Raw genomic sequence first — 12,636 nt, forward strand, 5'->3', positions numbered from 1 at the left:
CCACAATGAGAAAAGAAAAAGGTTAAGTAGTGGTGGTAAGTTAAGAAGTGTGGTAGTAAAAAAAAGATGTAACACATCAAGATCCAATAAACAGATTTTCCCATTTCTCAAATGGAGCAACAGAAGTATATATGGAGCAACCGAAGTATGTGAAGCAACTGAGCTGGCAGAACCAGAAGTAGAAACCAGGATTAATTAACTTCTTGCTATAACAACTAGTCTACTAAATGATTTATCAGTGGTAACTATATGAAACAGCATTCAGTAAATAAAAACAAGGAAGGCCAATTAGGAATTTGGCTTTCAGAGACACTTCTCTCACACAGCATCTGTTTCCTTCTGTTCCTGTGAAGCACTGGTCATACTGTACAAATTATTTTAGTAACTATCGTTGTGAAATCATATGGCCCAATCTGACTCAAAGTAGAACTGTAGGGACTTCCCTGGTGGTGCAGTGGTTAAGAATCCGCCTGCCAATGCAGGGGACACGGGTTGGAGCCCTGGTCCATGAAGATCCCACATACGGCGAAGCAAATAAGCCTGTGCACCACAACTACTGAGCCTGTGCTCTAGAGCCCACAAGCCACAACTAATGAGGCCGCTTGTTGCAACTACTGAGGCCCGTGCACCTAGAGCCCGTGCTCTGCCACAAGAGAAGCCACCGAAATGAGAAGCCCCCATGCACCTCAACGAAGAGTAGCCCCCACTCACCGCGACTAGAGAAAGCCCACGCGCAGCAATGAAGACCCAACGCAGCCAATAAATAAATAAATAATTAAATAAAATGTCAAAAGAAAAAAAAGCAGAATTGCATAGTCAAGTAGTAAGAACAAATATGGAGCTCTGAATCCACAATATCGTTGTGCACAGAAGCCACCATTAATTGCAACAAACTTCTGAATGAGGAAAAACAACAGAGGCTTGGTGACTGATGAAGCAGTGCATTGTAAGTTGTAGCCCTTAATACCTACTGGAAGGCTGCAACCAAACTAGGACCAATCTGCCCTCTAAGACCACAGAGAAGCTCTTCAAGAGGACTTCGAAGTAAATATCAACTCCCTGCCCTAAAGCAGAAACCTGCTAGTCAACAGCCCTGCCTATGTGCACAGAAGTCCTGACAACTTTTCTGTCATCTCATTTTTAGTATAAATAGGCAGCAATTTACTGTAAGTATGGTATACACTTCAATTAAAAAGTCATATATAAACATGCAACCATCACCATAAAATACTCCAGATAATTAAATTCAAACTGCAGAAGCAAAACCAAAAACTGTAATTCACATCACAAGAGATTTAAGAAACTATTGCAACCACAAAAAGAGGAATGCTATGAAAAAGTACCCATAACAAGAAACAGCAATGAAGGGAGGCTGTATGGAAAGATGGCTGTGCAGAAGACAAGAAAGCAACCACCCAGACTGGAGTAAGGACTGGAAGGACAGAGGACTGGAAGAGAGAAGGGTCTAGAACAAAAGAAAAGTTTTATTAATTTGATATTATGCTTGAAAAGCTGGAAGAAGATAGGAGTGCAATGAAGGCACAATGAAATTTTAAAAAAAGACAAAGACCATTATAAACTACAGAAAAAACAAAAGCCTTCATAAGAAAGAAAACGCAATCATTTGATTGTGTAGGCTCTACATATTTACAGGCATAATACGCACAGCAAGCTTTGCAAGACTCTAGTTGATAGAACAAGAAATAAAGGTATATTATCTCAATTTACAAAGATAATATAGGAACAAAAACCTCATGATATAACTATACAGGGGATCTATACAAAAGGGTAGAAGTAGGAGTGATGAAGTATATGAACCAAGTTGCTTCTCTCATAGCGGAAAGTTAATAGACAATGTCTACAATTGGTAAATCAATAATTAGTAGCATAAGGATATTAGAGATATGGAAGTAATCAAAATAACTAAAACTAGGAACAGAGTTAAACATGATTCCCTCGGGAAAGAGAGGGACCAGGGACAGCTGTTTTTCATTAAAAATTCTTTAATATTTTAACAATGTGCTTTATTATTTTGATAAACTTAAAAATGTAAGGAAAGAGGTGAAGAGAATACCCAGAGTCCCACAACGTGATCACAACTACCATGGGACACTTGCCTCCACCTTGATGGCACACCGTCCAATGGCCCGCCCAGCTTTGCGCACAAAGTCGACATCCACCTCTATGGCATATTCCTTCAGTTCTGCCAGAACCTGTTAAAAATCCATGAAGTGAACAATCATTAAGGATTCTCCAACAGCAATTTCATGGCCTAGGTTTTTCTGAAGGCAAGATCTTAAGATCTAAGTTATTAGATCTTATCTTGAATCTACTTTAAGTCTGACCTGAGCAACGTTGGCTTGGGATGCCAAACGAATCATGATGTCCAATTTCTCTAGTTTCACATAGATGGGATCATTGTACTTCACAAAGAAAACTTTGATCTCCTGCTTCAAGATTTCAGGCCTGTGGTACACAGAAACACAAGATAAGGAAGGTGAGGCGTATATTGATATATCCTTCTGAGTCTGCATTAATACCTAACCTGTGCTTCTCTGCTCTCCATTCACACACTCCACTCCAGGAGAAAACAACTCACAAACTTCCTCTACACCCCTCTAACCAGATCCATCTGGCAGACTATTTTTATCCTTTTTAAGGAGTAAAGTATATATTGCCAAGAAGAACCACTGGAAGAACAACAACCTGATCTACATTACAGCCTGAACCATATTAAGCAGACACTAGCTATCATACAACTAAGAGTTCCTTCAGAAAAGAAACTAAATTGTAGAGCAACACCAGACATTCATTGTAAAAACACTCTAAAATCAACTGTTAGCCTCCTGACCCTGGGCAAGTTGCTCTACCATACAGTATTTTCATTTCCATACATTAAACAGAGTTTTAACACAGTCCTCTTTAATAATGATGTTATTAAGTTTAATTCAAAATTACAAACACTTTAATCACCAATTCATTTTTTCCCAACCTTTTCTGGACGATTAGGTTGATGTTCCTCAGGGCGACATACTGCACCTCTGGCTCCCCAGACAGCAATGTGACAAGTAGAGGGGCCAACTTCTTCAGCAGCATATTGTAGTAGTCAGAGTCCTTGGGTAACAACTCTAGAAATTTCATTAGGACTTTTACTGCTGAAAGCACCACTGCTGAGTTGGCATGAGATAGCCGAGGAGTTACCCGCTCACAGATACTGAGGACAGAAAATGAAAATTAGTACCTTAAATGACAATTTCTTTGCTGAATCCAATCTATAAGGTAATGTTGTCAGAGGTTCCCATGGCCCAGGTATAAAGAAATTAGAAAATCAGTTAGAAAAGTCAAAACTCCATACATAGGTAAATTTGGGATCCAACACTGTGGACGCCTCAATCCCAGCAAACTACAAACAGAGCAGGGATCTCAGAAGACTTTAGGAAACCAGCAATAAGGGATGTTCAAACTGGAAGGGAACTAGCCAATACCCCAAACACCTGAAGCTCACACCATTTAACTTCCTATTTTATAGTCCACTCTGTCTCCCCATATTATGTAAGGGCTCCCTGCCTCACAGCCCTCTCCTCAGCCTATAAGAAGTCAAATTAAGCATTCTGAGAGTTATTTCATAGTGAGAGATATCAACCAACTGTGGCTGAAGTTTCACTGTAAGATGCAGAATGAGATGGGGTGACAGGGAAAACCACCCAACCTCTTGCATTCAGCATAATAAGGGAATCTCGGGAAGGGTGTTTGTTTGTTTGTTTTTAACAACACAACACCACTGCAATACTCTCTCAACCTCATCCCCTTCTCCTAGTCCCTGCCACCTACACTTAAATGTCTCATAAAATATAGAATATTTAGTTATCCATTGAGGGTTCTTCAGAAATTAACCTAATTTTGATAGCTCTTAGGCAACGTGAGTGGCTAGCTGACTCAGTTAAGGACACAAGGTAAGTAAGCTGTGTATTTCTCCCTTCCTCCTGTATCTACTTGGCTGACTCCCTGACCTCCTTTAGGTGTTTATACAAATGCTACCTTCTCAGGGAGACCTTTCCTGACCACCCAGCATTTGTTAGATCTCCTCCTTACTTTATCTTTCTTGTTAACACTTATCATCATCTGACCTATTATATGCTGTATTACATATACATATTATATATACTTCTGCCCTATCCCTCAGAATAAGTGTTCCATAAGAGCTATGATTTTTGTCTGTCCACTGCTATATCCTCAGAGCCTAGAACAATGTCTGGCATACAGCATGGGCTCAATAAATATTTGCTGAGTGAATGAGTAAGTGTGAGATGTCAATGACCTAGAGAAAATAAAATTGTATGTAAAGTTCTTTCCAGAAGATATTTGTACTTTCAGTGATGGAAAGAAACTATCAGGGTGAGCTTTGGTTAAATCCAGAGGGAACAATTTCCCAGACAAGTGAAGAGCACTTACATTATAGTAGCTCAAGCTTTAGCCGGGCAAGGAAGGTTCCTATCTACCATAATTAAAAAGAAGAGCCAGGACTTCCCTGGTGGCGCAGTGGTTGAGAGTCCGCCTACCGATGCAGGGGACACGGGTTCGTGCTCCGGTCTGGGAAGATCCCACATGCCGCGGAGCGGCTGGGTCCGTGAGCCATGGCCGCTGAGCCTGCGCGTCCGGAGCCTGTGCTCCGCAACGGGAGAGGCCACAGCGATGAGAGGCCCACGTACCGCAAAAAAGATAATAATAATAATAAATAAAATAAAATAAAATGAAGAGCCAACAATTCTTCAGAATTATTTTGCCTAGTACAGTGCCTATATACACAAAATGCTCAATAAAAACTGATGATACCTCCAATTCTGTAAACTAAAATGTATGTATGTGTATATGAAATTTAGTAGTCAGTATCTGATAGTCAAAGAAAATCTGCAACACTAAAGTGGTAGAGAGCTGAGCAGAACAATCCAGGTGTGCCTTCCAAAATCTTCTCCAAATTCAGACTGATGTGATTCCTATATCTAACGGAAGACATCATACATTTTGCTGGCTCCAACACAGTTTCTCTAGTACTAATTATAGGTATAAGGCAGCTCAATAATTAGTATGAAGCCACTTACTATGCATCTAAAAGAACGAAAATTTTGTTACTACAGTGAGAGACGCTCAAAAAACCTTTGCCAAATGGCTAGGAATTGCTGTATGAGAGATGTGAGACCATGATGAGGGAGAGTTTTTCAGAGGGTTGTAACTATACTGTTCAAAGAAGAAATGAAAAATACACATCTCCTCTTAGGAAGAGCTATTTTTTGCATGGTTTACTCTACCACGTAAAATGTTCCTAAATACATTGAGAAAATACCACAGGATAGCAATATATATCCCATAAGCCACTGATTTTCTCAACGTAACAGACCCTTATTCTAATACAGACTGAACCGGTCAAGACTCCTAGATACTATCCAGAAAAACAGACTGACCTCTGAGCCTCCCGGTCATCTTTAGGGTTGTAATTAGACAGGCAGTCCAGGATGAAAATCTGGCCCCGCTCGGTACACTCATTCAGGGCTGTCAGTAGCTTATTAATGTTCTGTGGATTCAGATCGAGTAAGTTGCTGTTTGGGTGAGATTCACTGATTTCAGATAATGCTGCTACAGCATTAGCCACCACCTGGGAAAGAAGCAGATATGACCTTGATTTGTCAAGAACAGTACAACTATTTCTCTGGATCACTTCATAGATCTCAACCCATAACTGTTCCTGAACATTTTATGCAGTCAGCTAGAAAGAGATATACTGCTTTCAAAATGTATAAAAAACCACTAATGATGGCATACATAGCTTCCTCATGGTCAGGCAACACAGAATTAAAACAATTCACATATTAGCAGACAGTTCCTCATGATTTACTATTAAAACAATAATAATTTTAATAGTAGTCAACACTATCAGTAGAATTAAGACACATGAACAGCTGTAAAAGAAGTGAAGGTTATGGACTTCCCTTACAGTCCAGTGGTTAAGACTCGTGCTTCCACTGCAGGGGGGCATGGGTTCGATCCCTGGTTGGAGAACTAAGATCCCACATGCCTCGCAGCCAAAACAAGACAAAAAACACAAAACAGTGAAGTTTAAATATGAAACATCTACATTAGGCAATGGAAAGAAAAATCTAGGCCAAACAATTTTATAGGTGTATGGGCGTGCATGTACTGGGGGTTGGGGAGGTGATACTTCAGGTGTCAATCACACCTTAAGTCTCAGAGTAAGAAAATGTGACCTTGAAACCATAGTTCACTGTAACATGATGTTAGGAAAGCACATAATCTCCATGAAATTCAATTTCCTCATCTGAAAGTGGGATAATTTAATGCACCTCACAGATTAGCTTTAGTTTGAGGATAAAATCAGATGACTTATGTATAAGTGCTTTCTACAAAGCCTTATACAAAGTTAAGGTGGCAATATTACCATAGTTCATCAAGACTAAGTTGCACAGTTTTTCATATTAACATCTCTGAAGTTGGGATATATTTAATAATCAACGGCATGTCAGTTTAATAGGAGGTATTTTTCTTTCTACATAATACAGGAAATAATAATGCATCTTAGAATCAATGAAATATGGTACCTCAAATGTATCCTTAACTCAGGCAGTATGATAAATGAAAAATTGCTACCAAATATAAGAAAGTACACTTGTATCCTGACTTAACAGACCCAGAAATCCATACTAGCTGCCAGAAAAAAAAGTGGACACTTTATCAAAATTACAGATTATGTCTAATTTAACTAAGAAACCTACAACCAATGAATGTTTAAAGTAATTTTAAGATTATAAAAACACCCAAAAATAAACAAAACAGACAAAAAACTATAGCTCTGTACAACTGAATTTAAAAACACATTTTGCAGTGAGGCTCTCAGCTGTTGCTAAATATTAGCACAGTAAGGCCATATATAAATATTCTGTAAGCATAAGTGAGATGCAATAGGTAGCAGCTTCATTAATTATGTATATTGAAAAGATTCTCAAAAATGTCAACTCATTTTTAGTTCTGACTGAAGTCCCTGTTAAAAGCTTGAGAAACTAAGAGTTGTATGATTATCCTTTTGCTAGCAAGAGAAGAAACATAATGGTTACAGTTTAGCTATTGATTTTAATATCCATGTCACTTGGGTACTCTGCAGATTATCCCAGTATATGATTTTACCTAGAAGATAAATTCTAGAGAATATGGTTTTTTAAATCAAATAATACATTGATGACAGTATCCATTAACTAAGATAATGATGCCACAAATGGAATCACCTTCAGTTATAACTTAGTGATCAGGAGAAAAAATTCCAAGATGAAAAAAAATCAAAGGTTCACTTGGTAAGTATGATTATGGATATAATATTTTATTGTTATTAACACAAATCGAGAAGGATTATCTAGTTCACCTATCACATGATAGCATGCATGAGGTTCTTTCCTGACTTAATTTTTGTTTGCCAAGCATGGTCTTTAGTAAAAATTAAAAAGCATGAAAATTGAAACAATAATCTCCATCATCTCAGTGCTTTACATGCAGGGAAAAGGTACTGTGTTTCCCCTGTATAATACACTTAATACACTGGATTACAGGATAAAGGATCAAAATGTCACACTGGAAGAACAAATGCCTGTTTTCCTCTCTTGCTGCCAACACATGCCCAGTCTTTGTTACCAGTTCGTCCAAAACAAATGTCCTGTCGCAACTTACCATTTCTGCCAGTCAAGCTTTTTTAATGTTAAAAAAAACTAAACATGAGGTCTGTTAACAGGAAATGTTGAACAGAATGAACAATTAGAACTCCTCTGCTAACATCACAGGTAACTGGAAATTAAACCACGTATATAATGCAGCTAATGAAGTATATGTTCTGGTGGTAAAACAGGCAATTTTCACTTATTATCACATTAAAACAAGAAAAGAAACAGGGAAAAGTAAATCTAATTAAAAGATCCAGAGAGATCAGATTATATGATTATGTTTAGAAAAGTTTGCATGGGGAAAAAAGATCACTGCCAAATGGTCACTGAGCCAATGACTGACCAGAGGAGATACACCCCCAATAACAAAACTCTACTGCTATTCCTCTAAAATTCCTTCTATTCTACCTTTCCACTTTCATTTCCTAATCTTCATATTCATACTGCTAAGTTTTCAGAAATATACTGAGGTGGGCCAATAAAGAGCTGCTTAGAGTTCTCCTGGTCAGTAAGCCATGCTTCTCTCACTCTAATGGAAATTTAAAATGAGCATCGAATCTCAAGCAGGCAAAGACTGACTTCAAGACAGCAGCTGGGTAGCTGGGGTATACAGGACAACTCACCTGTCTCTGTGTTTCTTTGGAATTTTGTATAGAATGTAGTACATATATTATCTGTTTGTAAAAATAAAGTTTAAAAATAATGTATTGAAACATGATTTACTTCCTCTTCCCAGAGAGCCTTCCCCAAACAATAATTCATTATCAAAAGAAAAAATCTGACTCTTGCAGTAACTGCCCTGGTTTACTAGTGCATTAAAACAAAGGTTATGTCTCTTTCTCTTGTACCATCACTTTGAATGTGAACTAAGACTAACATGCATAACATTTTCCCCCTAGAAAACTGGCAGTTCTTTTAGGAAACACTGCCATGAAAAGAACAATGGCCTTTTAATTATAATCTCAGAAAAACTGGAGTTCCCAAGAAAGAAAGGGGTTTCTAAAGGAAGTTTTGCTTTAAAAATGGATTTATAAATAGGGTTTAAGTGAGTTTTCTCAGCACATTGGTTGATTTACAAAGAGCTGGCATCTAGGCTACAAAGGAACATATCCCATAGCATCAAAAGAAATTTTTTTTTAATTCATCTTGCCTCCCAATTATGGTAAATTCTGTTCTTTGGAAGACTGCAATGAAACATTCCTCCTCCCCATACCACCCATACCCCCTGTAGACCTAATATAATATGTATACTTAACAGATATTAAACACAAACATATACATACATACAGAAGTATGCGTGCACGTGCATGTGTGTGTGTAAAATCACACTCAATACTAGACAAATTTTTCTCTGCCTTAACTACAGACTTCCCTTCAATTTGACAGTTCATTGTGGACCCTTGGAGTCTGCTGAATTTTTTTTTTAATGTAAGCAATTTGTGTTTTGACTTACTTTATACTATACCTAATAGAATTGGACAAAGAGATAAAAGACAATAATAGCTAAAACTTACTGAACACTTACTATGCCATTTACCTTCCCAGCAACTCTAAGGTAGTTGCTATCAAAATCCACCTATTACAGATAAGGAAATAGGCTTTAAAAATGAATTTATAAATAGGATTAGAGAAATTCAGTGAATTGCTTAGCCAACAAAGCTGGAAAGTGAAAATGCTTGAATACAAACTCAAGACCTGGGGCTTCCCTGGTGGCACAGTGGCTGAGAGTCTGCCTGCCGATGCAGGGGACACAGGTTCATGCCCCGGTCCGGGAAGATCCCACATGCTGTGGAGCGGCTGGGCCCGTAAGCCATGGCCGCTGAGCCTGCACATCCGGAGCCTGTGCTCCACAATGGGAGAGGCCACAGAGATGAGAGGCCCGCGTACTGCAAAAACAACAACAGCAACAACAAAAAATCAGGAATTGGAAAGATATGTCCCACTCCACAAATATTAAGCAGGGAGAAAAGAGGGCTGGATATCTGGGGCCTACAGCCAAGAAAGCAAAGGAGAATCTAGAAGCTGGTTTGTGCCCAACATAAGTTCCTTGCACGAAGCAGCAGAGAGGGCCCTCTGAAATCCTGATTAACATACATTCTCCTTTCCTAGCAAGTGCCTCCAAATACAGTACAAATAGAACACTTACCAAGAAGGAACACCCCTTAAATGCCCTATATTAAAATTTTTCTTTAAACATTATAAACCTATGCACATGCTAACTTCCAAAAAATGTAAACTAAATTCTTTCCAATGATATCATCCATCTATGAATCACCAGACAGAAAGAATGAAATGTTATAATGATCCTGTACATTGTAGCTAAACACAGAAAAAGAACAAAAATTCCATGAGGAGGAAGAAAGCATGTTTATTTTCCAAAACAATTTAATAGAAGCTAATTTTAGAAATGCTGTCTGATTTTTGCTTTTAATGTAGACTAAATTCCAGGCAGAGGAAAAAGAAGTAAACAAAACAAAACGAAACAAAAACCCTAATAAGAACAACCTTATTACTGTGTTCATCAAATCTAATGATAGGAGAATTCTGACTGGATATCCAATAATATTAAGGACTTTCTTTAATGATCAGCTGATTAAATGAGTTTTTCATTCTTAAGATGTTTGGGATTTGCTTTAAAATCATCCAGTAGGAGAGGAGGTGGGGGTCAGGAAAGCATGTATGGAGAGTTAAATTAAACAAAACTGGCCATAGGTTGGTAACTACTGAAACTACAAGGTAGATATTTAGGAATTTATTATACTATTCCCTCAACCTGAATATGTTTGAAAATTTCCACAATAACAAAAAAGTTAATCAACTACTGTAAGACCTATTCAATAAAACAAAATTAAAAGGCAGCTCCTGTAGTTTCCACTACATCTGAACCATAAGCATAATTTCTACAAAGATAAAATAGGTAAAACCCCAGGTTACTGACACTACAATGATATGCCCAACATTTGTCAGCCTTGGAAGATAAAACAGTGAGGTTTCACTTGGCTTTCTTCTCCCACCTGGCAAGGATGCACCAAGCCCAGCTGACAGAAGGCTCACCATATAGTCTGAACTGGAAGACAAACTCTGGCATACAGAATGCTTAAATCATGAATATTCCTACTCAATGGCCAATACTTCTCTAGAGGCCCTCTTTTGGAACAGAGGTTGCTTATTTGCAATGCAGACACTAACCATATCAAGAGACATTTCTGAAAAGGTTTTCTGAGGTAGAAGAGACTGTTCTTGAGTCCCTGGGAAAAAGTTACCTTCACAAAGCTGTTGACAGCCATGATGGCCATGTCTGGCTGACTCTTGGCATAGTTCATCAAGTAGAGATACACGAGCTTCTTTAGTCCCAGGTTGTCAGTCTGCATACACTTCACTACATCTGGAAAGAGAGAGCTGAGAAAAGAGGAAGGGAAAGCGAACAGTGTTGGTGCCAGGCTGTTGGACAGAACACAAAGAAACAGCCTTAATTTAAAAAGTGATTTGATGTGAGGACAAATGTCCACTAGTGATAATACTTACCACAGAAATGAATTACTAAAGAATTTATAATAATGGTCCCAAGAAGATGTCTAAAAATAGATTTTTAAAAAATATTTTACTATGAAAATTTTCAGATTAGAGACAGCAGTTTAATGAACCCATGTATCCATCACCCAGCTGCAAACAAATATTGATACATACCCAATCTTGTTTCATACACAACCTCAACCCACTCGCCTTCTCCCAGTCCCTACCCCATCTAGTTGCTCTAAACAATTTCTAAACAAATCCTTCACAAACATTTCATATATAATATTTTAGTGTATATCTTTACAAACTTTTTTAAAAAATCACTATGTCACACAAAAAAATTAACCATAATTTTTCATATCAATTATTTGCAGTTCAAAGCACTACAGTTGTTATGCTTTTTAATGCACATATTCTTCCATCCCTGACCAGTGGGAACTTATTTGATTAGTTTCCTTATTAAAACAGTTCTCAGATAATTAGGACCTTTGTTCAAAATTTTAACCATTTTCAGAAAATGAAACAGTTCTAAACGTGTGTGCCATGTACACATTTAGATTCTATTGTATATATACACCCATGAAGGAAGTGACCAGTAACAGGTATTGGGACTCAGACCCTAGGTTAGAATCCTGGCTACATTACCACTAGCTGTATGACTTTGGGATTATTCTTTAGCCTCACCAAGTATACACTGCTTGATCTCTAACATGGAATAACTTCTGATTCAGAATAATCTCTAGTTCAGAAGACATGAGGACTATAAAAAACATTGTAAGTAAAAGCATCTGTCCCTGTGCCTGACACAGAATGCACTTAAATTTAAACTTCCCTTTTCTTAATGACATTAGGAAGGTCATCATCAGCCTTAGGACCTTCTCAGATGTTTGAGTTACTACACTTTACATCCACCACTAGATGCTGCAATTTACTTGGCATTCTTGTACTCATCCATTTCTTATCAGCAGCATTTGACCCAACTAATAAAAGGAAAATCAATGCATTTCATATTAACATAAATATTTTAAAGTAAAAATCTACCTATTTTACTTATTTTTTTTAAATTAAGATGACATTGTTTTAATTTTTGCCAATCTCTTTAATGTCTACTTTAAACAAAAACAGCTGGATTCTCACACATGCTCCTGCATTCAACCTGTTGTAGAATGTTGTTTAGCTGAAGTGTAAGAAGAAAATCCATTTGCATACACGTATATAAATTGGAAAATGGAGGAGTATTTTAATAGCTTTTTCATATAACTGGATGTTCTCCTTTGATACATTAAAGCTAGACAAATCGTTGTTTTTCTTTTTAGTCCACAAATGGTAGTTTCTTAAAAGTTAGGTACAATATGGAATCTGAAACCATATCAATAAACTTTCTGTACTTGGTTGCATTAAA

At 37.6% G+C, this 12,636-nt stretch overlaps 1 protein-coding gene across 1 annotated transcript in view; it reads right to left on the reverse strand.

The window, feature by feature from the left end:
- Positions 1-12,189, reverse strand: part of LOC115850803 (AP-2 complex subunit beta-like) — a 29,336-nt gene extending 17,147 nt beyond the window's left edge. Inside the window, 6 exon segments of the mRNA XM_060291245.1 lie at positions 2,118-2,213; positions 2,346-2,466; positions 2,993-3,214; positions 5,460-5,650; positions 10,982-11,117; positions 12,167-12,189. Of these exon segments, the coding sequence (XP_060147228.1) occupies positions 2,118-2,213; positions 2,346-2,466; positions 2,993-3,214; positions 5,460-5,650; positions 10,982-11,117; positions 12,167-12,189 (789 nt within the window).
- Between the last annotated feature and the right edge of the window lie 447 nt (positions 12,190-12,636).

This window comes from Globicephala melas, chromosome 20 (assembly GCF_963455315.2).
Source record: "Globicephala melas chromosome 20, mGloMel1.2, whole genome shotgun sequence".
NCBI lineage: Eukaryota > Metazoa > Chordata > Mammalia > Artiodactyla > Delphinidae > Globicephala > Globicephala melas.